This window comes from Sceloporus occidentalis, unplaced genomic scaffold (assembly GCF_023333645.1).
Source record: "Sceloporus occidentalis isolate IW3139 unplaced genomic scaffold, rSceOcc1.0.p SCAF_214, whole genome shotgun sequence".
NCBI classification, from domain to species: Eukaryota; Metazoa; Chordata; class Lepidosauria; order Squamata; family Phrynosomatidae; genus Sceloporus; species Sceloporus occidentalis.
In genome coordinates, this window is record NW_028317194.1 from 720,081 (window position 1) to 743,334 (window position 23,254).

General features: G+C 40.5%; 1 protein-coding gene across 1 annotated transcript in view; it reads right to left on the reverse strand.

The window, feature by feature from the left end:
* LOC149277438 (voltage-dependent N-type calcium channel subunit alpha-1B-like) overlaps positions 1-23,254 on the reverse strand; it is a 90,788-nt gene that overhangs the window by 18,263 nt on the left and 49,271 nt on the right. The window contains exons 17-32 of the mRNA XM_089502888.1: positions 22,822-22,889; positions 21,016-21,122; positions 19,371-19,433; positions 13,955-14,773; positions 13,437-13,618; positions 13,005-13,131; positions 12,443-12,572; positions 11,516-11,575; positions 10,657-10,763; positions 7,899-7,995; positions 7,422-7,582; positions 6,874-7,011; positions 6,495-6,696; positions 5,360-5,524; positions 4,667-4,777; positions 4,220-4,303 (exon numbers count right to left, since the gene is read on the reverse strand). Of these exons, the coding sequence (XP_089359014.1) occupies positions 4,220-4,303; positions 4,667-4,777; positions 5,360-5,524; positions 6,495-6,696; positions 6,874-7,011; positions 7,422-7,582; positions 7,899-7,995; positions 10,657-10,763; positions 11,516-11,575; positions 12,443-12,572; positions 13,005-13,131; positions 13,437-13,618; positions 13,955-14,773; positions 19,371-19,433; positions 21,016-21,122; positions 22,822-22,889 (2,621 nt within the window). The remainder of the gene's footprint in view (positions 1-4,219; positions 4,304-4,666; positions 4,778-5,359; positions 5,525-6,494; positions 6,697-6,873; positions 7,012-7,421; positions 7,583-7,898; positions 7,996-10,656; positions 10,764-11,515; positions 11,576-12,442; positions 12,573-13,004; positions 13,132-13,436; positions 13,619-13,954; positions 14,774-19,370; positions 19,434-21,015; positions 21,123-22,821; positions 22,890-23,254) is intronic.

Here is a 23,254-nt window from a genome sequence, read left to right on the forward strand (position 1 = left end):
ACGTTCTACACGTTTTTATTATTTATTGTCATTTCAGGGGCCACGTGCTGCGGAACATGTGGCAAAAGGGTTAACTGATGACTATTGAAACGAAATAACAGTGAGGTCTGTTCCTCAACCCCTTGCGTGAAACAAACATTCAGGATTGGCACGGTTCGCGGGGAAGGTGTGTACTGAGCGAGCCTTTAAACACCTAAATTTTAAAAAAATATATAAAAAAAGTTCCCGTGGACAATTTGCGTAAAATGACATCAGTCTTCCAGCAGCAAAAGATAGTTGAGGACAGGAGGGCCCTGGTGTGTTTGTGAGGAAAGTGGAGGGAGATTTCTTTCTAAGATCCTATAGATTCTTTACCCCCCTCCATTGTTTATAGTGATGTCAGAGGTGCGACTTTGAATCGGCCCCCGTCAACCCCGTCTAGTAGCCTGTTTCTTCTGCTCCCACTCACCACCCACTCCCACTCCAACAATGGTGCGTGTTCCGCGATGTCAGCGGCACCTGTTACCCTCATTCCGCAAGGGGTGGGGGGGTTTGGGGTAGTCGGATATGGTATAGGGGGCCCTGAGACCCCATACTGTTCTAAAATGACTTAATTCTGTCCCACTGCTGCCGCACCCTGTGCTGGCTGTGAGTAATGTGAGTTGCCGTCAGACCCCAGCAGAGAGGAGCCGCTGTACAGCAGGTACAGATATAACCGGATAAATCCAGTCAGAGCGGCTCCTCACAGAGGTCATCTGCCCGGAGGCAGGAAGAGTGGGAGGGCTTAAGGTAACAGAGTGTGCACTCTGATTGGCTGCTCAGCCTCCTTCTTGCTTAACTTCCCTCCATTACCTTTCCCTCCATTTTGTGTCCAGTCACAGGCTGCTGAGGAGAGGCCAGCGGCCCCCAGACCGCAAATAAGTGTCCCGAAGTGCAATGGCTGACAGCAGCTCTAGGTCAGTTCAAAGGACCTCACTGTAAGTGCCTATTTTTTCCACCCAGGTGCTGCATGTTATACGTAATATTAATGTTATTCCTCACATTATATTTTTTGGCCAAGTGTCCTAATGTGAATGAAACAGTCCTGTCCAATGTCACAACGTAGCGCCTGTTTTACACTGATTGCCTCAGATGGGGTGGGACGTAATATCCGCAATAAACTGATTTTTGTTTTGTTTTATATTAATTATGTTTTATTAATTTAGCTTTAAAGTGTTTAACCCTTTGTTGTTGTTGTTTTTGCTGTTGAAAGATTGATAGATAGAACCAGCAGTTAATTCTGGAAAGTGCTGGAAAGGTAGAACTAATTGAGAACCTTAACCCCAACTGATACCCCCCTGGGCCCTTCAACCCCCCCCCCAAGGGACCCTTAAACCCCCACCTTCCCTTAGTGTCCAGTAAATCACCTTCCCCATCAAACTTTATCAATAAATTAAAAAAAAAACAAGCAAAGGAAAAAAGTTTAAATAGTTCAAGAAATTATTGCGGAACCAACCGTGTTCTAGATGTGATGTTGCCATGGGTGAAATTTGGTGGTACACAGTACACGGGTTTTGCAGGTGAATACAACATACAGAAAAAGAGGGTTTGGGGTTTTTTGGATTTTTTCCCCCCGCATTGTATGTTGATTGGATAGCATGGATCAGCAGGCCGTGAAATATATAAAAACAAAAGGAATATGAAAAGAAAACCACAAAGACCAGATAAACACAGACACACACAGAAATATGATTTTTTTTTAAATTAAACTTAAAATAGACCTGCAAATTGTTATTATCATCATTCATCACTCTTAAAAATAAATTAAATTCCCCAAAAAATCTGAGTTTAAAAAGGTGGAGATTTTCTTCGCCTCCATTTCTCTTTTTGATGTTTATAACCAAAATCTTTTCAGAAAAAAAATGTGAAAACAACGTTTCAAAAAGAGGTTGTGTTGCTCTCATACGGGGATTTGTTTTTAATTTAAAGGGACCTCTTTTGGCATGTTATTTTGATATATTTATTGGTCCCTTGTTTAGAAAGCCATGTTACAATGACACGTGGCTTCTTTAGAATTTGTGTAAAGTTATCCCTGAACCTTAAGGGGTTAATACTCAATGTATTTTGGGGTATTTAAGACTCCCATGAGCTCAGTTGGCTCAATCTGGACTTTGCTTTATCTCAAAATTGCAAAACACAATTGGTTTGGTTACCAACTCCAGTTACCAATTAGATCATCAGTTACCAATTGGTTCATTTAGAAGAACGAATGGTCAGTGAGGATTAAAAACAAAATGTGAATGGTTCTACATGTGTCCACATTGGAAAATTATATCGCTCCATGATTTCAATTCTCAAAAAATCCAGCTCAGTGGGTTTCAGTCTTGACCTTTGTTGGGGTACCAAGAAATAACCCCCCTCCCCATGAATACCATTACAAAGGTTTGTATGGGGGTTTTTTTTCAGGGACACTTTCCCTAAAAAGTTCCAGGTTTAAAAATACATTTGGTTCCCCGTTCTAATTTTAAGACCCCATGGAAAGTTCTGGATAGTTTTAGGCTGGTTACAGTCCATCATTCCCAGAGCTGGATGTTTTGAGGTTTCCATGAGCTGATAAAGATTCCTGGAGTACATGGTACTTTTCATGAAAATGTATGGTGGGAGCACCTTTTCATTTGCATAGATTTCCACAATGCAAATTACAAGCTAATTAGTATAAAATACAGAAAAAAGCAACATTAGTATGGATATCGTTTATAGTCATTTCCAGTATTTTCGGTTTTACAAGACTTACCATGACTAAAGAAGGTCATTCTCTAATATCAGTTTTTTTACCCTAAATCATGACCTTCTAAGGCTAGCGGATGAGAACCCAAAACAGTGGGTCTTTTCACAGTTTCAGAGCTGGGCTGGTCGTCTTTGGTGGGAACTATCCTCTATGAGTCTTCAGCGGTAAGCTGAGACCGGAAGCGGGGCTCGAGGTACTTTGGGGGTCCCTGTACAGTTCCTTAGCAGAATACATGCCTTGTTGGCTGCAACATTTACAGAACTTTCTGCTATCATCCATATTCATTTTGATAATTAGCGCATTTGTTGAACATTTCCATCAGAAACCCATCATTATTCCCCTGCTCGGGAATTGTTGACGTTTTAGACCTACGCACCTGAGAATTTAAGCTTTAAATCCTACTTAAGCTTTAAGATCCAAACACACAAATTTCTTCCACGTTATATGCTTTTTTCCCTTCATTTTTTACTACTTTCACATGACTTTTTCCAAGTCTACGTTATGTGACAGAGGCAAGAAAAATGGTCACGATCTCAAAAGATTTTAACTGTCATGTTTTAAAAGCCTGAAATAGTGAAACACGTTTCCCACCTTTTCCTGTACAATGAGATTCTTAGACACAAGGAAATCTCTACTAAAGTGGTGCCAAATATAAAACATTTTAATACATCAACACCTTTTAATCCTCCTTTAGATCTCCCAGTAGAACAACCACCCTGATCCCATGTATTTCGTCCTCCAAATCCCTAATTGGTTACATCATGTGGGTTACATCAAAAGTCTCAACAGTAAATCGCTTACTGCCTACAGCTGAATACTTGGAGTAATCAGGTATATGATTGACTTAACCGTCTTCAACTAAGGCTGTCATCAGTGTCTTTTATCGAAGGTCTATACTAGCTGGGACGTTGGGGCAGGAAGGAATTCTCTGAATTTGCTCCTGAAATCGTAGCAGGTCCTAACAGTCTGTGTGCCACAAGAAGATTAAAAGTTGTGGTGCGCATATCTGGGAACTCTCTGGGTTTCACCTGAAGACTCCTGGTGAAGCACCATGTCTAGGAGTCACCAAGGGGAGACTCCGGGTCTTGTTGTTGCGGCACATCCCACTCCCCGCCCATATCCCCTGCACAATCAGTTTATTCCTGCGCTACATCAGTGGGACCACCCACTTCAATAAGTGGAACCGCCCACTTCAATCAGTGGGACCACCCACCTGCATCACTCAAGGGGAGAGCTCCAGGTAGCCACAACCACAAAGTTCCCAGGTATGGTGGTGCACTTCTTATGTTGAAGGACAGCTGGCAAGCATGTTTTTTCCCAGTACAAGGCATTGTAAAGTTTGAAGAAAAGGCAGTTTCTACACCTAAAAAACAATGGGTTTTCTAACAGCCATTGCAGTGATACCCTAATCACAAAAGAATGCCTGAGAACCATTAACCTGCAAATTACTTTAATAGGTGAAATGATACTTACCGCAATCTCTGTTACTAAAATATCAGTTATACTTCCCAAAACAGTGACAAAATCAAAGACATTCCAGGCATCTCTGAAATAATTCTGCGGAAGATAAGGAGATCATGTCAGATCGATATTTATTATATGTGGAAGATGACTCTACCTCTGCATGCTTGGGATCTGGATGCCGTATATAAGACTTAGGGTATCTGTTCGAGTTTGTTTGTCAGTTACCAAATCACTCAAAAATAGCAAATACGTATATAGAATATTTGCTATTTTTAAGGATAAGCAATCTGTTTTGAAGAGGTGCCCTTTTTGATAGGTTTGAGTCTGCAAATGGAAAAGTACAGCCTCCTAAAAAAAGCATGACGAAAATGTAAGCCACAACCCGTCAGACTACCGCAGCGCGCTTGTCTATGGACCTGAAACCAGTTTAGGAGTTGCGGGCCTGGAGCTGCTTACCAAGACACCAAACGCGATGATTTTCAGGATACATTCCAAGGAGAACATGGAGGTGAAGATAATGTTTAAACATTTCAGCATCTCTTCATATGTCGGCGAGGCACCGTGAAACTAAAACACGCACAAGAGAACAATTATTGGGGTGAAATTTACCAAATTGCAGATGAATGAAGAATATTTACCAAATTGCAGATGAACAACAGAACTCTAAGTTCTGTTGAATACGTCTTAATTATACATTCTGAGGCAGGTAACAGAAGTCCTGTTGAGTTGATCCAAGTCCCCAATGACTTCAACTGGAACTTGTTTTCATATAAACACAGTTGGAATGCCAGAGTTACGATGACCTGGGTTTATCTGAACCTTGCATGCCCCATAGTTTCAACTCCACAGGGTCTGAGCTGCCAAGCAAACTTAAACCGCTGGATACACGGTGGTTCAGCATGGTTAGTAAGACAAGAATAGTTTGATTTTCATTAGACCTCTACCTAAATTGAAGAATTATCGAAGAACCTCGTAACTTTTCCTATAACAGTCTGATAATCAGCGGTATAAAAAACTGCACTCCGAGGGTCTGAGGGCTTTAAAAATTCTCAGCTTTGACATTTATTGAGTCAATGTGTAACCATTCTTGTTTGTTTAGGAATTAATAACTATTTAATACAAAAGCAGACTAAAGAGTTCTCATCTTACCTTCATCATAAGCACAATTGTATTCAGAGCGATCATCACCATAATGAAATACTCAAATGGTGGAGACACCACAAATTTCCACATCTTGTATTGGAAGGATTGTCGGTTCTGCGGCATGTATCGTGTCAGTGGCTTGGCGCTAATGACAAAGTCAATGCAGGCTCTCTGGAAATGCAAGATGGTTGGACATAGATTATGGACCATGACGGTAGCCGGTACAGTGCTCTGCAAGACTATCCATTGCTGTGTCCCCCAGAGCTCAGGGGTCATTTGGCATGTGCCAATCCTCCGCTGGGGCAAATGGACAGATTCTAGAGTTGAAAAGCTATGTGCTAAATATTATCAATAAAGCCTGAGAGCCCTTATGGACTGGTGTCTCACAACCATGGTTTTAGGGTTAATATTTTTGTTCCAAGGTACCCACATTCACAGGATTCAAGTTTCAAATTTGTAGCAAGTTATTACCAAGTGCAAGGTGACCCAAACAGAAGAAAAAAAAGAATATCAGTGGCGGTTAATGGCTGAATTCGCCCAGCATATTCAGTCTTAATTCTGATTATCCTCTTAACACAAGGAGAAGAAGAAAAAAGTTTGTAAAGCAAGCCAAGAAAGACAAATTTAAAGGATGGTTAATAGGGGTCACCAGCCTAAATTATGCGTAAAATGCTCACTCTGTATGCGGCTGTGAGACTTTAATTTCCTATTCACTGCATGTGACAGCACCAAGCCAGATATATTATTTTGGAATGCAGAGAAGCTGGTATGATTGTAATTAGATATAAGTCAATGACTGGCCCATCGTTCACATTCTTGTGACCTTTGGGAACAAGGGGTAGACATCCCAGTTCTATTAGATCATGAATGATGGTGGTTGTAATTCACACATCATCTTGAGCATCGGGACACTAATCCTGGGCAAAACCTTTTAGGTTTTGCAAAAAATGGCTAGATGAAGAAATTGTGATAGATGCTTTCATGTATAATGCCAAGGATATGACGCAGAATTAAGTGGGAAGATGGGACGGACCATCTGCTAATTATCTGCCAATCATACATTTAAGGTCACAGGTTATTGTGATAGTTTGGTGTATCTGTCCTAGGTATCATGGGAGCGGTTGTAGTATGTTGACCTCACCTCATTCTTTTCCAAGCTACACTCCGACATGACCTTGTCCCCCTGTTCTTGGAAAGTGATGATAATAAGAGCCACGAATATGTTGACAAAGAAGAAGGGGAACACTACAAAGTAGACCACATAGAAGATAGACATCTCCATTCGGAAGCCGGGAGTTGGGCCCTGATCCTCGTAAGTCGCGTCTACGGAATGTTTGAGTACGCTGAAATATAGAACGCCAGCTTGCAATCACAACCGTGCAAATAATAAGATTGATTTACCATAGATAGTTTACCCCCTTCCGTCATGAGCTAATGTTACTAAAATCTCCCACTACAAAGTATAGAAGGACTATATCAGCAGATGGAAGTGTGCGGACCATGCCTATAAGGCCACTTACTTGGGCCAACCTTCTCCCGTGGACACAGTGAATAAAGTCAGCAAGGCCCACAAAACATTGTCGTAGTGAAATTCATACTTCTTCCATTCTCTGGCCTGTGCACGGACATCATCATTTTCATAATTCAAGTATTCACCCCTGCGCAAAGTAACAAAATATAAGGGACAGGGAGCATCCGACATAACGCGATGTTAACAAATAATATCTTGTTTCTGGAAAATGCACGGATTAGCTGTCCAGCAGAAGGATTAGTTGCAAACATAACAAGATACTCAACTAATGCTTTATATCTTAACATTTTCTCATTCAACATACTTAATAATAATTTAGATATTTAAGGACGTGTTTTAAAGTACATCAGCAATGCAGAAATCAGGTCCAATTTAAAGCACATGCTGTCCTACTGTGAGCTTTTTTAATACTTAATGAACCATTTTGTTAAAATCTACCACTAAGATGTAAAATCAGTGAAACATCTTGTGCAGGAAGAGGGAAAGTGATCATTCTGCCACCCGTCTATGCACAATTTTCCACTTTCTGTTACCTACTTGCAATCTTTCTCCAGATCTTTTGACTCATCTGTGCAGTAGAAGAATTTGCCCTTGAACAGCTGGACGGCCACCACAGCGAAGATAAACATGAACAGCATGTAAACTATCAGGATGTTCAAGACGTTTTTGAGAGAGTTTACTACGCAGTCAAACACCGCCTGGTAGACAGAAGACAAGGGAACAGGAGTCAGGCATGTCATGCTGGGTTATCAACTCCTAGGTTGAATATGACCTTAAAGTCAACTAAAGGTCAATCCTGTGGCTGTTGTGGAAGGTCTCGGCAGCTGTGAAACATAATTTTACAAAGTTGGATCTGGACAGGTTCCAGAACAACTAAGGCTGCACGTTGTTTTGTGACCAAGAGGAAACACTGAAGGTTCATAAAAATTATCAAATATCAGAGGCGAAAAGACCGAAGTATTCTGGAACTAAAATCAGAGAAGAAACCAAATGATACATGAATAGGCAGCCAACCTTCAATTTAGGAAGCCGTTTGATGGTTTTCAAAGGTCTTAGGACACGGAGGACTCGAAGGGACTTGATGGTGTTCAAATCTTTTCCTTTATTTCCTCTAAAAAAAAAATACACAAAGGAACAAAGGGTCACCACAACTGACACTGGCCAGATAATCCCAAAATGTCCAATGCCCATTGCCTTATTTTACGAAAACCAACTATGCTTTATTGCCAAGTTTCTCTAAATATTTCTCTGTCCCAAATATTTGCTTATAAAACAGAGAAACGGTTAAAGGTGGCTGAGGATTCGTTCCTTTCTGTAGATACTATAACTGATATTGTAACTTTAATGTAGCATTGTTCTACGCCAGGCAAAGACATCCTGCCGTTTGTTCTTGATGAACTACAAACCCTGTCATCCTCTGTCAGTCTGGATAACAGGAACTGTATTTCACCAGCATATGAATTAATGGCAGCAGTTGCCTATATCCAGTTGCCACTACAAGGGTATCTTCTCTAATCTGGCATTGAACTTAAATCCGCCTTATTTCTAATTAGCAAATTCTGCTGATTGGGCATTCTGTTGTTTCCACGGGGACTGCAGCATTTAGAACTTGGCAATAGAACATGGCCGTAATAATTACAAAATGGCGAATATGGCCTTTTCTTTATTAACATGCTTTCTTTTTTGGAAAATGACATTCTCTGTATTATAAGTGTTAATTGAATATGGAGGACCCTAACCATACATACTAGAAAGCTGCTATCTCTTATCCCGTTCCCAAAATTGTTACCGGTCCTTGTGAAGGAGAGATTCCATTTCATCCATCCATGTCTAATGCAAATCATGCATCTACCATGCATCTTCTACACATGCAGGCCAGTCTATTGCAATGCCTGTGTTGGATTGTAAGGTATCTACAGAGTCTTTCAAACATATGGAGCTTGTTAACCAACCAAGACAACTGGCTGATGTATATAATTCCACAGGCCTTGGAGATTCATGATTTTATGTTGAACAAGCCTCAAGTATAATGACATTTTAATCGCTGTGGTGGATTAGGAGAGGTCATTCTGAAACGATCTATGTAAGACTCTGTACAAAACCCACAATATAAGTCTTTGCTGTTTGCGTATATCATAACCAATACAACACAGGTATCTGGGTTCATGAGTGATAAATGGCAGGGGGTTAGAGAAGAGATGACCTTTTTATCGTGGTGGGACTACAACTCCCACAATGCCACAGCAAAGCATTATGGGACATGCAGTCACTGGCATTCGGAATTCCATTATTAGCAATAACAATATAACGTTAAGTGTTCCCACATTGACCTTGACAGTTAACAATAGAATAAAATATTAATTGTAATAATGTTTTATCCCTGAGGCAATAAGAAACAGTTTATGAGTTGAAATATTAAGTACAAGCAAAAACCTCCCAAAATTTCTGGTCCCAGAATTAGAAGGATCTGCCCTGGTCCCAGATAAGGCTCACACAGTAAGGAGAAACTGTTACTTATAGGGGCAGACGATAATATTTCCCAAGGCCTTTCTGCATTTAAGATGACTCTGGATGGCCTCTTGGAACTCATGTAACCAATACTCAAGACTCTGCATCTCAAATGACCCATCACTCATTGTTGGAGTCTGAAATGTTTTACTGGTATCATTCTACGTAGGGTGAATATGGAAGGGTCTGATGAAAGTGTTACAATGGCATCTAAATTATGGGGGCATAAGGACAGAAAGGTGTGGGCACATACAGAGCAGGACTGTATGTGCAGGAAAAGAGAGTGCATTTACCCAACAAAACTCCTAGAGAGAGAAAGAGACAGAAAGAAAGAGAATCCGGCAAAAGGGAGACAAAGAGAGAGTTTCGAATCAGTGACAAATATACGAGATATCAAAAGCGGTAAACACAACATATTCATAATTCATTGGGAGCCTGCAAAATACATGAATTTCAGACAATAGATCACATTATTATGGCTTAAAACCTTGGGTTTCAAGAAGTGTAGTTGGCTGTTCGTTGGGCGAGGATTCTAGAAGCCAAAACACCCAGATAGGTGAAGCGTGCAAGATCCCCTGAGCCATTGAGTAAGGGTCGTCAGACCTTCCATAAAAGACTTACTGACCACAATGTCTACACAACCATCACTCTCATCCACAGGACGAACACTGGAGTACTTTCTGAGGGTTCTGTTAACTATGGCATACAAACGTGCACGTGTTGGAAAGGAACGTTGTGGTTTCATGACTTGCTGACGCTGAGCTTGAGCAGCAACTTCTTGTACAATTAAATCAGACAGCGAGGAATGACGTACAGAACAGAACTCAATCTCTGTTGCACATATGTAACCTTGTCTGGTTACATTGTGTTCAGGAGACATCTAGTATCAGCTGAAAAAGAGACCTCTGAGGTCCTGAAGTCTGTTCCAACCCTGTTCCTTGGCCCAAATGAAATGTATCAACCTCAAATCAAGACTTCTCTTGGACTACTATGGTAATATCCATATCCTTATTGCTTTTAGGACACATGTTATTGTTTGGGTATCTTAATCTCTAATTTCTAATGATCATGTGTCTTCTTTTTCAACCAACTACTGACTTATTAATGGCATTTTTTTTTACCAAAAAAAGAATGTTTTGACCTTTACATGTTTGCTACGTTTACAAAATAGAGTGATCCGAAGTCTATCTAAGTTGCTTCTACAAGAGAGGGTAACTTTAACAAAGCAAAGATTTCCTCCATGGAATTAGTACAATTTCCTTACGAGAATGCAAATGCGACAAGTGCACCGCTGACCACAATGAAATCCAAAATGTTCCACAGGTCACGGAAATAGGAGCCTGAATGAAGAAGCAGCCCGAGGTCGATCATCTGCAAAGACAAAAATTAAAATACAACAGTGAGTTCGTATAGAGCATAAGGCAATAAGAACAACCCCCCCCCCCGGCTTAAAAGCAGATTTCTCAAAAACTACACACTATTAGACAAAGAAAAAAAAGGATGAAAAAGAAAAAAAGGAAAGAAAACAAAAAGAAAAGTAAGAGCAGGGTAAGTAAGGGAGGGAGGGGGAAGGAAAGGATGGAGGCTGAAAAGAAAGGGAGAGGGAAGGAAGAAGGAAGGAAAGAGAAAGAAAGAAAAAGAAGGAAAGGAAAAAAGATAAATGAAAAATAAATAAAAGAAAAAAGGAAGAGAACAGAAAAGGAAGGAAGAAGAAAAATTAAACAAAGGGTAATAAGAGAGGGAAAGGGGACGGAAAAGAGAAAATGAGATAAAGAAAATGAGTGAATGGAATGAAAAATAAATAAAAAGAAAAGAGTAGGAAAGACACAGAAAAAAAAGGAAAAAAAAAGAAAAGGGAAATTGTCATTGTCAGTCTATGGATCAGACTGCAGTACGCTCTCTAAAGTGAATTTTCCATCCCTGAAGCAGTTAATATGTGCCTTTATTTATTGCCTGTTAACAGTTTCAATGCAGGCGGATCGCCTCAGAGGGAGCACTCATGGTGTAGAGCTTCTGCTCAGTTAATGGATGCTCTCCTCAGCAGCAGATCGATTTGTCAGGATAGAAAGGTCTGTAATTTGCAGAATAATGGACTTTATCTCCCCAGATAGTGACAGCTTTACCTTTATCACCATCTCAAACGTGAAGACACCAGTAAATATGTAATCCATATATTTCAGCACCTAAAACGCAGAGTTATTTCAGTTCAGAGGAGGTGAAAGCATAAATCAATCATCCGGCAGCTGTGTCATTTATCACGTGGGGTGCAAACATCTGGAAATCTGATCCCCTAACGGGTTTACGAGTGAATGAAGGGCAAGTGTGTGCGAATGTGGAGCGAACATGTGCTCCACGGGTGTGCAAAGCAATGGAAAGGAAAAGTTCATTTATTTACAATATAAAATGTGTTTTTGCGCTTTTCTAATATAGACATATTTCTCAGGGCTATGTGTGTTTTTCTAGGAATATACATTAAATAGGTGTATATCCAGTATTAATATATACAGTATAGTCTGCTGGATCATTAAGGTCCCGTGTGCCAGACCTTCATTTAAATAGTAAATACACATATGTATCTGATTTAAATGGATTCAGTCACCATGGAATCCAAAGAAATATTCTTGCACTACTTATTCAACCAAAAATAAAACCATGAACATCCCAACCATTTTACTGCTACATGTCTCCTGTCTCAGCAAAGGCATGTCTCAGACTGTCCGTTGAGTTGTACGACTGTCCATTTGTTTGTTTGTGAAAGGATCCAACTTATCTGTCTGTTTAATTATTCCTCCCCGTTTGTCCGGTAACCCGTCTGTCTGTCTGAACTAATCCGGCTGTCTATCTGAATTGGCGCTCACATCCATCTTTACACTCTTTCTTCTCCTATAATTCTATGCCTCTTGCTGTCTGTCTTTCACGCCAGTTACACGTGATATGCTTCTCTTTTCCAAATTACATTATATGTACTAAACAAAGAGGGGGATAAGTTATAAGGCACCGTTCCCTGCTATGCGTGGCTGAAACCATGCTCATGCGTCCTTGTTACTCACGTCATTGCGTGGAGAGTCGGCCTGTACCGGGTCCTCCGCTGCCAGAGCAATACTACTCAGGGCGATGACGATAAGGATGACCATCTCAAAGTAGCGCATGTTGACAATGTAATGGCAGAGACGTCGGACTCTGCGAAGTCAAAATAGAAAAAAAACTCAAAAAAATTGCACGTCTTTGGCCATGGGTGAGTATAAAGACTTGGGGGTAATTAGATGGGCTTTGGGGGAAATCTGTCTCGATTTTTAATGCAGGGAAGTCATTCCCCAAACAACTGCCTATGGACACCTATCCCGATACCCCTTAGTTTAAGAGCCACAAGAATGAGTGAATCATTGACTGTCTATCTGTGAAGGGTAAGCAAGGGGAGCTTCACACCGCCTCCAAAATAAAGAAAAAAGAATAGCTAGACATTTTGGACTGGGTAGGCAGTGTATTATTATTATGTAGCCACATCTACAGATCCACTAACAAAATGGCTCAGTTGGCATAGGCCGTCTGTCTCTTTGGGCTGAAAACTGGATGATTAGGGAGAGGGGAGTTTTATGACAACATGATACTCACGGGTTGGTGGAACTGAATACGAACATGGAGCTGTAAGGCAGGATCTGCTTTGGTCCATTTCTAGTAAGATCATCCGCCTCCATCTCCTTTTTCTCTTCTGACTTTACATCAAAATCCACACTGTTAACTGAAAGAGACCAAGAATAATGATGTCGGTATTAGAGTTACAGGTTGGACACTTGATGCAAGCATTGGTCAATCTACTGATGTGCTTTAGTTTTGGTGACTATTGATGAAGCTCTGGGTTCTCCAAACCGAGACTCCCCGAAACACCAGTTAACAACAGTGTGATCTACTGGTAGAGTGACTATACACGCTGCTTGTGGTGATATACTATGATATTTTACTGGAATAATGAGTAGCGGACAGAGTGCTTTCTCTACTGGTTATGTGTTCTTAGATTGTGAGTGTATGCTTAGCGAGTGGTCTCACTTGGTATGACAGCACTCTCCACCGGTGGGGCAGTGATGGTGACTGGAATGGCCACAGTACTAGCCCTGTCTGGATGAGGCTGTGACATTCGGTTCACATTCCTCTGGTTGTCGGCATCTTCCGGCTGCTCTGGCAGCTGCTGTAGTCCTCCGACAGGACCCTCAGGCTCATTGCGGCTCTCCCTGTAAGTAAATGGATTGAAAATAGACAGCTTCCAAACAGGTACATGGGCATGTTAATGTGAGCAGTCAAGAGAAGTTACATGCGGTCACATGATAGACTAACCATTCATGTGCCAGCAGGGTAGGAACAAACATTTCAACACCCCTCGAGTAATAAAAGGCTATACCACTATACGATTCAAGGGGACATATAAAAAAAACTATACTAACCCTTTCAGCATATAAAATAGCACTAAAAAGATTACTGAAAAAGGGACCTGATATACCTAAAATCACCCTATGCCACCAAGTGAAAACTAAATGCTGGTTTGGTGTTTTAAGATTTCATAGAATCACCTTGTCCTGTGGTTGTGATGTTCTCTCTCTCCCGTGTCTCCTTCCCTGTTATCACGTCTGTCTTCTGTATCGTATGTTGAAAGCGCTTTGTGTCGGCCTCTGTGCCGTGATCGATGAGGCTCTTCTCCGTTTTCTCCTGTTCCACGATTACTTCCATCACCCTCTCTGTTGCCCGACCTGGAGCCTCCTCCTCTGTGCCGGGATTTCCTTTCACCTTTGGTCCCAGAAGATGGCTGCCCATTGCCTTCTTTCCCCTGCCTTTCGGCTGAGTGACGATGGGTGCGGTGTCGTCGATGCTCCCTTTCTACCCCGTCTTCAGGGGAAGCTCTTCTGTGGTGTCTCTTGGCCCTTTCTTGGCTTCTGTTACCTTCTCCTCTCCCTGATTCTTTCCCTCCTTCCCCTTCTTTACTATGACTCCTGTGTTGACGATGATGTTCCTCCCTGTCATTACTGCCCGAATCACCATTACCATTTTCCCGACCGCCGTTTGTCTCTCCGCCACCTCTCTCCCGGTGTCGGTGGTGTCTTCGTGGAGGCTGTTCCGTAGTCACTCCAGGCACAGGTTCTATTTCATTTGTAGGTGGTGCGTCAGGACTGCCGTCCTTAGTTTCAAGAGATTCCTGTGGCTCCACCAACAAAGGACGATCCATGTGGCTCTTCATATCTGGTCGTAGATGCAGCGTGGTGGCATATCGCAGTCGGTCCTCTGGTTCCAGCTCACTGTAAAGTGCTTCGCAGCTGGCACGGAAATTATGCATGCGTATCTGTGTGGTTCGCTGCTCCCATACTGAGCGACATTTAGTGGAGTTTTGCTGTTTGCTAAAATGAGGAGGGAAGCCAAAAAGTTAAAGAACAAGAAGACAAAGGAATCCATATGAAGTGTACAGAACAACAGTAGAAGAGTGGAAATACAGTGGACATGAAAGAACAAACAAGACAATTTAGCAGTAACTGCAAGGTGAACATTATTCATGGAAAGTGAAGTTGACTATGCAGCTATGAGAAAAAGAATATAACAAAAAAAAAGAGACTAAGGTTGGTTAGACCCAAGTGTTTCAGGTCCTGAGATGTAGGTGAAGTTTGAAAATGGCAATAGGGTGTGGGGGACACACTTGAGAGACTTTGTGGTCTCCAAGAACACTTCTCAATTTCTTCAACAGTCAAAATCAAGCTATGTACTTGGATAAACAAAATGACCAGCCAAATGGACATAGGACGGACATATACTACAAGCAGGAAGATAATGTTGGAGTGTAGCTGGGGTGTATTCAGAAAACATTAAACTCAATGGGCTGAACAAGTCCTAACAAAATACATGAGAGCTTGGATCCAACAGAGCTCAATGTGAAGTCTTCACATTGGAAGTTAGTGAATATATCCCTATTCTTTTAGCAGATACACTAATATTTATTATTAGTGTTAATAAATGATACATATCCAGATACATAATATCCCCAAAGGTAAATTTACATAAAGACTGATCGCCCCAACATTTCCTAGCTTGGGTACTTGTATTTCTAAAGCAGAAAGATATCATCATTCTATAGTAGAAGTAGAGTGATAAACGTATCAAATCTGGAACATTCCATGAAGCTTGAGGGCCCTAAATGTTTCAGTTTATAAAGCTGGAAGGACATAAGATATGTGCCTCCATCACATAGCTCTCTGGCTTTATAAAATGAAGACTCCAAGACTTCTCAATCATCAGACCAACCTGTCGGCTACCTCTTCTGTAAAACATTCTACATGTCGACAACACTCTACATAATCTCCCCCAGCCTGCCATTGGTACCAAAAGAATGTTTACGGAAGAAAACCTTGCATTTTATCCTTAAAATATCGACCTACTAAATGTGATGTTTTTCAACACTCTTTTCATTTGCATGAAATGTCCTTTTTTTAATAATTGTTGCGGTTTCTGTCACCTGAGATTTCATGGCATGGAGAGAGAAGCTATAGTCCCAGAATATGATATTAGTTGCAATAATTAGTGTATGATATAATCCCCTGTCACATTTAATACCCATTCCTCACTGTGTTTGATGAGGGATTGTTCCAAAGTAGAAAAGAGCTTTGCTATTCCTGGTAGGGGATATATTATTGAAATACTATTCAGTAGCTTTCATGCTCTTTAAGACACATTCCCCAAATGAATTATTTCTGAACAAATGACTCGGTTTTAGAGAATTGGGACTAAATCCTTCAAGAATGAAAAAGAAGAAGGGGGGAAAAGCATGATTAATGTGAATCGAAAAACACGCTCATTGTTGGAAAACACGCAGAAGGAAAAAATTAGACAGTTTTTGCAAACTCCCTTCCAGACCCTTGAGTGTCTATTTGCTCACTAGCCCATACTAGTAGTCATTAAAGACATAAATTAGTCTCCATTCTATTATGTAGGTATAATGTAAACCCCCCCCCAATGTGTTATTTTTTTAAGTTATATTTTATATGACTTTCAGCCAATTCTGCATATGGAAACAGCTGGGAGCCAAGAGATTTCCAATCTTTCTTTTTATGTGACATTTTATGCATTTTTAAAAATGTTCTTTTGTCTTTTATGTAACAAAAACAATGTTTATTCCCAACTGCAGAGATTTGTATTTTACCACATATAAACTACTTTATTTACCATGTTAAAAAACTGCATAGTGCCCTATCTATACATTTTTGCGGTAAAGTAAATATCTACACTATGGAAATAAAAGATTTGCTGGTTCCATGGCCTCTGTGACAGCACCTCACTGCACCATATGCAAATGATATGCAAATGATTTACTATTAATCTGCATATGGTCTCATACGCTAATATAACAAAATGGCACAGAACCAATTAAATCTGAACCTTCTTTTTATTATGTCCTATAGGGAAGATTCCTAACAAAGCATGTACGTTTTATGAGGACATTTACGCTGAATATACAGGTGACGGAGTCCTTTTAATGAGTGATAGAGACCATTAGTTTAGTGGACCTTTAAAAGAGACCCATCCGTTTTCCACGTCTGGTACCCTGCTGGGTGACGAGCGACTGCATGGAAGCAGAGCGTTCGCACAGAAAAGAGAATACAAGGAATTTTGGCGCAGTAGGAGTCTGGATAAGGCCGGGGTAATTTACATACTAATGAGGACTATTTTTAAGATACTGGCTTCTTTAACAAGGACAGTGCAATTACTCGCTCAGAGGCACCTCCGGGGCACTCCATGCACAGAAGCCATGGTCTATGGGGACACCTTCCTGAAAAATAAAAGGTATATCTGGATACAAAACCCCTGATAACATCTTCACCTGTGCTGGGGGGGTGTAGGGGAGAAGCCTCTGGCAATCTGTAGTTCTTGCCTATCTAAGCATCATGAGAGTTGCAATCAAAAGCAGTTGGGTTGCCAGATGCTGCCTCCCTCTGGATAAAAAAAATAAAACGGATATTCTTCGATGGATGAGATATTTATTAAAAATAAAAACATAGTGTACCATCGATGGTTAATTCAGAAGCCGTGATATAAATTTTCTTTTCTTTTATTTATTTTACATTTATCGTAATGCCGCAAAAGGCAGTATATCAGTGTTTTCCAACCTAAAGTGGTCTTATCACCAACAACCAATAGAAGGTTCAAACAGCAGTAACATTTCAGTGGTTGCTAAGATCACTTATTTTTCGACTTTGCACCAGAATCACAGTGGTCAGTCCATAACATATATTTATATTTATTTATTTATATATATGTGTGTATATATATATATATATATATATATATACGGCTGAAAGTTGCCCCCTGCTCTAGAACGTGAGCGTCATTGGTGATTATATCTGCGTAGCGGCCCCTGGCACTTTCTGACGTAATTGAGGATTAAGGTGAAAGATTTTTGTTGCGTTACCTGCCCCGAAGGTGACAGAGAAAAAGATTTACTTTGTGCGAAACATGAAAAGATAGTGACAGCCGCTCAAACCTGGTCACTGACAAGACAGGAGTCTGACATATAGTACAACGAGATTGACAGTTGCTGAAAAGGAGGGCACTGATGCCACGTTGGACAGACGCACAGACCATTACTGATAGACAGAAATATCCCAAGCTTTGTACTATGACCCCAAGGTGGAGATGCAGAAATCTCCTGCCAACGAGCAGAAAGCGCTACGTGCTCCTCGGCCGACACGTTTGTACCTAACATTTGCATCAAGGGCTGCATGGCAAGGCAATGACATTTCTGGCTTTTGATCCACACATGTGCTTGTGAACCTGCTTCCTTAATGTACAGGCGCTTCCACCCTAAGCCCTGTTATGGGGACAGAGACCTTTTAATAATTTGAAATGTGGTTAAATGTAGTTTGGGCGAGGAACATCTCAAAGTATATAATACATGTGTTTGATAAACTATGCAAATTACTTCCCCTTACAGATATATGATCTTGTAGAAGTTACCCCATTGTCCACTCAACAGGAAATACACATATTTCCACCACATAAGAGACACACATTTACAGATTAACACAAAAAACACCAAATAAACACAAAAATATAAAAAATCATTGGTCAATGATGAAAGAATAAACTACGATGAGATGGGCACATGTTTGTAATATAAGCATTTAATTTCAACATGAAATGGTAAGGAAAAAAAAGAGAATCAATTTGGGAGAGGCAGCATAAACTGGTGAAGAAGAGTATGGCCATATGAAGGAGAGAACAAGGAAGAGAAGTGAAGATGAGAATTAGGGAGAGGAGTAGACCAGCAGTACCAAAGGAGTACGCAAAAACTAGGGGTGAGGAAGAGGAGTGAAGATGAGGAAGAGGAGGGATAAACCAGCAGTACCAGTAGTAGATGCTATGATTAGAAGCTAGGGGCGAGGAAAAGGAGTGAGGATGAAGATGAGGAGAAGGAGTGAACAAGCACCAACTAAGAAAGGAATGGAGGTGAGGATGAAGAAGAGGAGTAAGCCAGCAGCACCAAGAAGATACTACATTTACAATCTAGGAGCGAGGTAAAGGAGTGAAGATGAGGAAGAGGAGTGAGCCATCAATACCAAAGAAAAATACTACAATTAAATGCTAGGAGCGAGGAAGAGGAGTGGAACTGAGGATGAGGATGAAGCGGAGTAAGTCAGCAGTGCCATAGGAAGATACTACATTTAGAAGCTAGAAGAGAGGAAAAGGAGTGGGGATGATGAAGATGAAACGGAGTGAGTTAGCAGTGCCATGGGAAGATACTACATTTAGAAGCAATGAGGCACCTTCTCAGTGCTCGGCCTCGTGCACACAGTGCCACACGCAGGGAGAATGGATGTTTGGCCATGTGGCAGAGGGGATTACGGTTTTATATATATATATGCTCTGAGTATATATATATAGTTTATGCATAGGTAGGTACTGATAAATCAGAAATCCGCACAGTGAATATCATAACATAGGGCAACTCACGGTGAATTTACGTTGGATACGGACGAGCTCCGAGATATTGCACCTTGAGTTTGCTTTACAAAACTGCACATGCAAGAAAGAAAAGCGAGAAACAAAATATATCAAACTATAAAAGACATGTGACCGGCGGGGGCTGAGATCAACACTTTACCCTATCCCGGGGCAGTGGAGATTTCATACGTATTAATTGGTTTTGGATTCAAGAAAAACACCAGGGTAAAGCTTTGATTCTTCTTCCCCCCAACACGGCAAGAAACGGGGAGGGAAGGCAAAAGAAACAAGGAGGGGAGATAAAGAGGGAAGAAAAGGATAAAAAGGAGAGGAGGGCTGAAATGGAGAGGAGAAAGTATGCAAAAAGACGCTGACAGGAGGAAAACAATGGAAGAGGACATTTGGGTTATGAAGAAGGTGTAGACTAGGACATGCTGACCAAGACAGATGAAACTTGCCTCTTTGCAAGTCTCACACAGGGGTTTTGAGGACCAAGGGAAGGAAAATAGGGTTCAGAGGAAGGGGAGGAATTCACTTTTATTCAGTTTTTCGTGAGTAATGTGTGTTAAACCCACCCCTAAATACAAAAAATATTTGGCAGACACATCCTATTGAGTGCCTCTAAATCCATCTAGAGTTTTGCTAATGTGCTTCACTTCTGTCTCTGCCTTTAATTTACAATGCAAATAGTGATACAATATTGCTATTCTGGAATACAATAAGAAAAACAAGAATTCCCCATGTCTGATCATTAGCCCTTCATGCACAAACACGTCATCTGACATATTAAATTATTAGGGGAACTTAAAACCTTTAAGAGGCCATTAGGCTCCACTATTTCGTGTCACCACCATGTAGTATCATGTGCAAATGAGCCCACAACGGCATGCAAATAAATTGGTTTTATATTATATCCCAGTAAATATAGATTAATCCAATCCATAAACCATGTTTTTTTTTTAAATACTAAATTTAGAAATTAAGGATTTTGGAGTTTTACGTTTTCACTTTAAGAATGAAATCTTCAACTACAGGAGTTAAACTAATTAAGAAAGAGATACTATTATCAGCGAAGAATAAATTACGTAATCTCTCTGGTAGAACGTGTCTATATATATATATATATATACACTTCCGAACCATAATTTTGCATTAATCGAGCTAAAATATTAAGCCAAATCAGGTAGAATCAACGAATGATAACTTTATGCATAAAATAAACTTCCATCTGCTCTACAAGAGGTGGCCAGATGACTTTAACATCTGCTCTTTAAATGTGCGAGAGGAGCTGAAACATGCCGTTTGGTACTCGTGTGTAAGTTCCCGAGACTTTACAGGCCACGTCAACACCTAAGAGGTGAATGAAGTGAATGAATTTGCTAAAAAAGAAACACAGTTATGGATTTATGGATTATTGAGAAAACCTGTACGGGGATTGGTGAAATAGGCAAATAACGTTTTTGAAGACTGGGAGAGGTTTCATGGGTTAAAATTCCCGACAGTAGAATCATCAAAAAGGGGACTGTAGTTTACAAGGAAAGGTAAGAGGAAAATCCAATAACTATTTTGTAGGTTGGAATAAGGATAAGGAATTTTTAGCCATTCATGGAATTTAAAGGGGATCATGGGTAACATTACGAGTTAGCTTCCTTACGCTGTGATTGAGAGGTTCGCAGCGGACATGGGGCTGACTTCGGCCACCTCCTTGGCCTTCTGAAGGGCGAGTTTCTGATTTGTTGCCTCTTCCATTTCTTCTTCATCCTAGAAAATACACATTTTTGGTAGTAAAAATATGTAAAGATTTTAAAAAACTACAACAGTCCACCCAAAAGGGTCTGTGGCACAGGTCATCAGTCCCAATCCACCGATGTCCTTGTGTGAACTATAACAGCCTTAACATTCTAATCTTTCTTCGGCCTTCTCTGATTCGTATCACCATAACGGAAATCAACATTTAAAACCTTTAAATCACTCTCGTCAATAACGACCACATCGCCCTTTAGCTTCGAAGAGCCGTTTGGCGCAGCAAGTATAGAATTCTGTCTAAAATTATTGGAACTGACGCTAAAACGGCACACTCTTTTTCTTTGAGACGCTGCCAAAATAATATTAAAATAAAGAAATGTCCCGGTTCTTTTAGATATGCGCAATTAAGACACGTTTATACACGGTGGATAAAAGAGATACTGCCAATTAGCCGTGTTCCCTTTGAACTCTTATTACAACCTCTACTTAAAGTACATATAATTGGGATATAAAGTCTTGGAAAGTGAAAGACTCAAGATCAAGAGCCTTTTTTATTTCCCTTGTAAATTATCTTCATAAACCAACTCAACCAAGAAAAATTTTTCCGGGTTTATTATTATTATTCGAAGAAGGGAAACAAATTGCATTTAGGGGTGGCAAATTGGATATTTACACCAAACAAGTTGGGCAAGATGCTAATTTGCAGTCTCTGAAAATGGATAGAAAGTAGCCCCTTCTGCCGATCAGGTTTCACCCACCTCTAAGATTTGCCACAGTGGCGGCTGCCTATAAGGGCTGAGCTGGGGTGTATTTGGGCATCAGCAAGTTCTACCCCATGTTTGGGGGTAGGTGCAGCGGCCACATAATTCACCTAAGGAGGTAAAAAGCCAATGGATGTCCCTGACCAGGTGCCGACGTGACATTGCTAGGGCCACATACAGTTATGTGGCCCCATTTGTCCTCCAACCCAAACTGCCTTGTAGATACTATCAAAATCATTAAAATCTCTTTTCAGATAAATTATGTTGTGCCATTGTTTGATGGAAATCCAATTTTTAGCACAGGGTTTATAAAAAAAAATCAAGCCTTAAATGTGGTAAACCATTAAATGTCATCTGTTTAAATGTTTAATGGTAACATAATATTGAAAAGTACCCAAAAGTCATACCCAATGCACCGCCATATTTATGTTTAAATGCCGCGTTAGTGATGTAGTGCCATTTAAGGTTATGTATTGCTGCTTTTGGCCATAAATTTGTGTTTTTTTGGATGTCTGTGCACTTGTAATCAAATTCACTGTGCTTGAAACATGATTGATTTGGGATAATATAGTTATTTTCCGCTTAGCCTGCACTAGGCGATTCTTCAGCTAAATGATGTACTTATTTCGGGAGACCTACAGCCTTAAAATGCGTGCCTCTGGACCGAAAAGTACATTACAGCTAATTTTCGAATTTAATTAGTAGCCAAGTTTGAGTTTTCAGGAGCGCCTTAGGACATATTTCACAATATATATACGCGGCAGGACTGAGGATTAAAATCAGTCAGACTGGAGATTTCAATGGCCAGTGGGCGACAAATGGTGTCCAGAAAGCCAGACGCTAGGCTACTCTTGGAATTACGTACATTGGAGGCATAAGCCTGGTTTGCCCAATGGCCAGTCCATGTAATATATATATATATATATATATTTATGTGTGTGTAACTATCTTACCTTTGTCAGCTCCTGGGCATTTGCCAGATTGTCCACAGCAATGGCTAAAAATACATTAAGAAGGGTATCTGATTAAACTTAAGATAAGGAAGAAAACCTTATAATTCTTGGAATATCCATCAGGTCACGAGGCCTCTCTCCACTGTGTTACAAAGTTACTGTGACATCATTTTCTGTAAAAGGACTGACATTTTTAAATCATGGAAATAGTAGCCTAATAGCAAAATGCCACCCTTAGCATCGTAGCCTCCTCCTTGTTATATAATATGAAACGCTTACAACATATTAAAAGCCATTCATTGCTCAAAACAGTATGGAGGGCTTTAAAATCTTCTGCACTTTGTTTTTGGAAATAAACCCCCCATTTTATGTATAACTGCCCTAACATCTCAAATCTATCCTGATGTGGAATCATTAGTCCTTATCAGAGCAA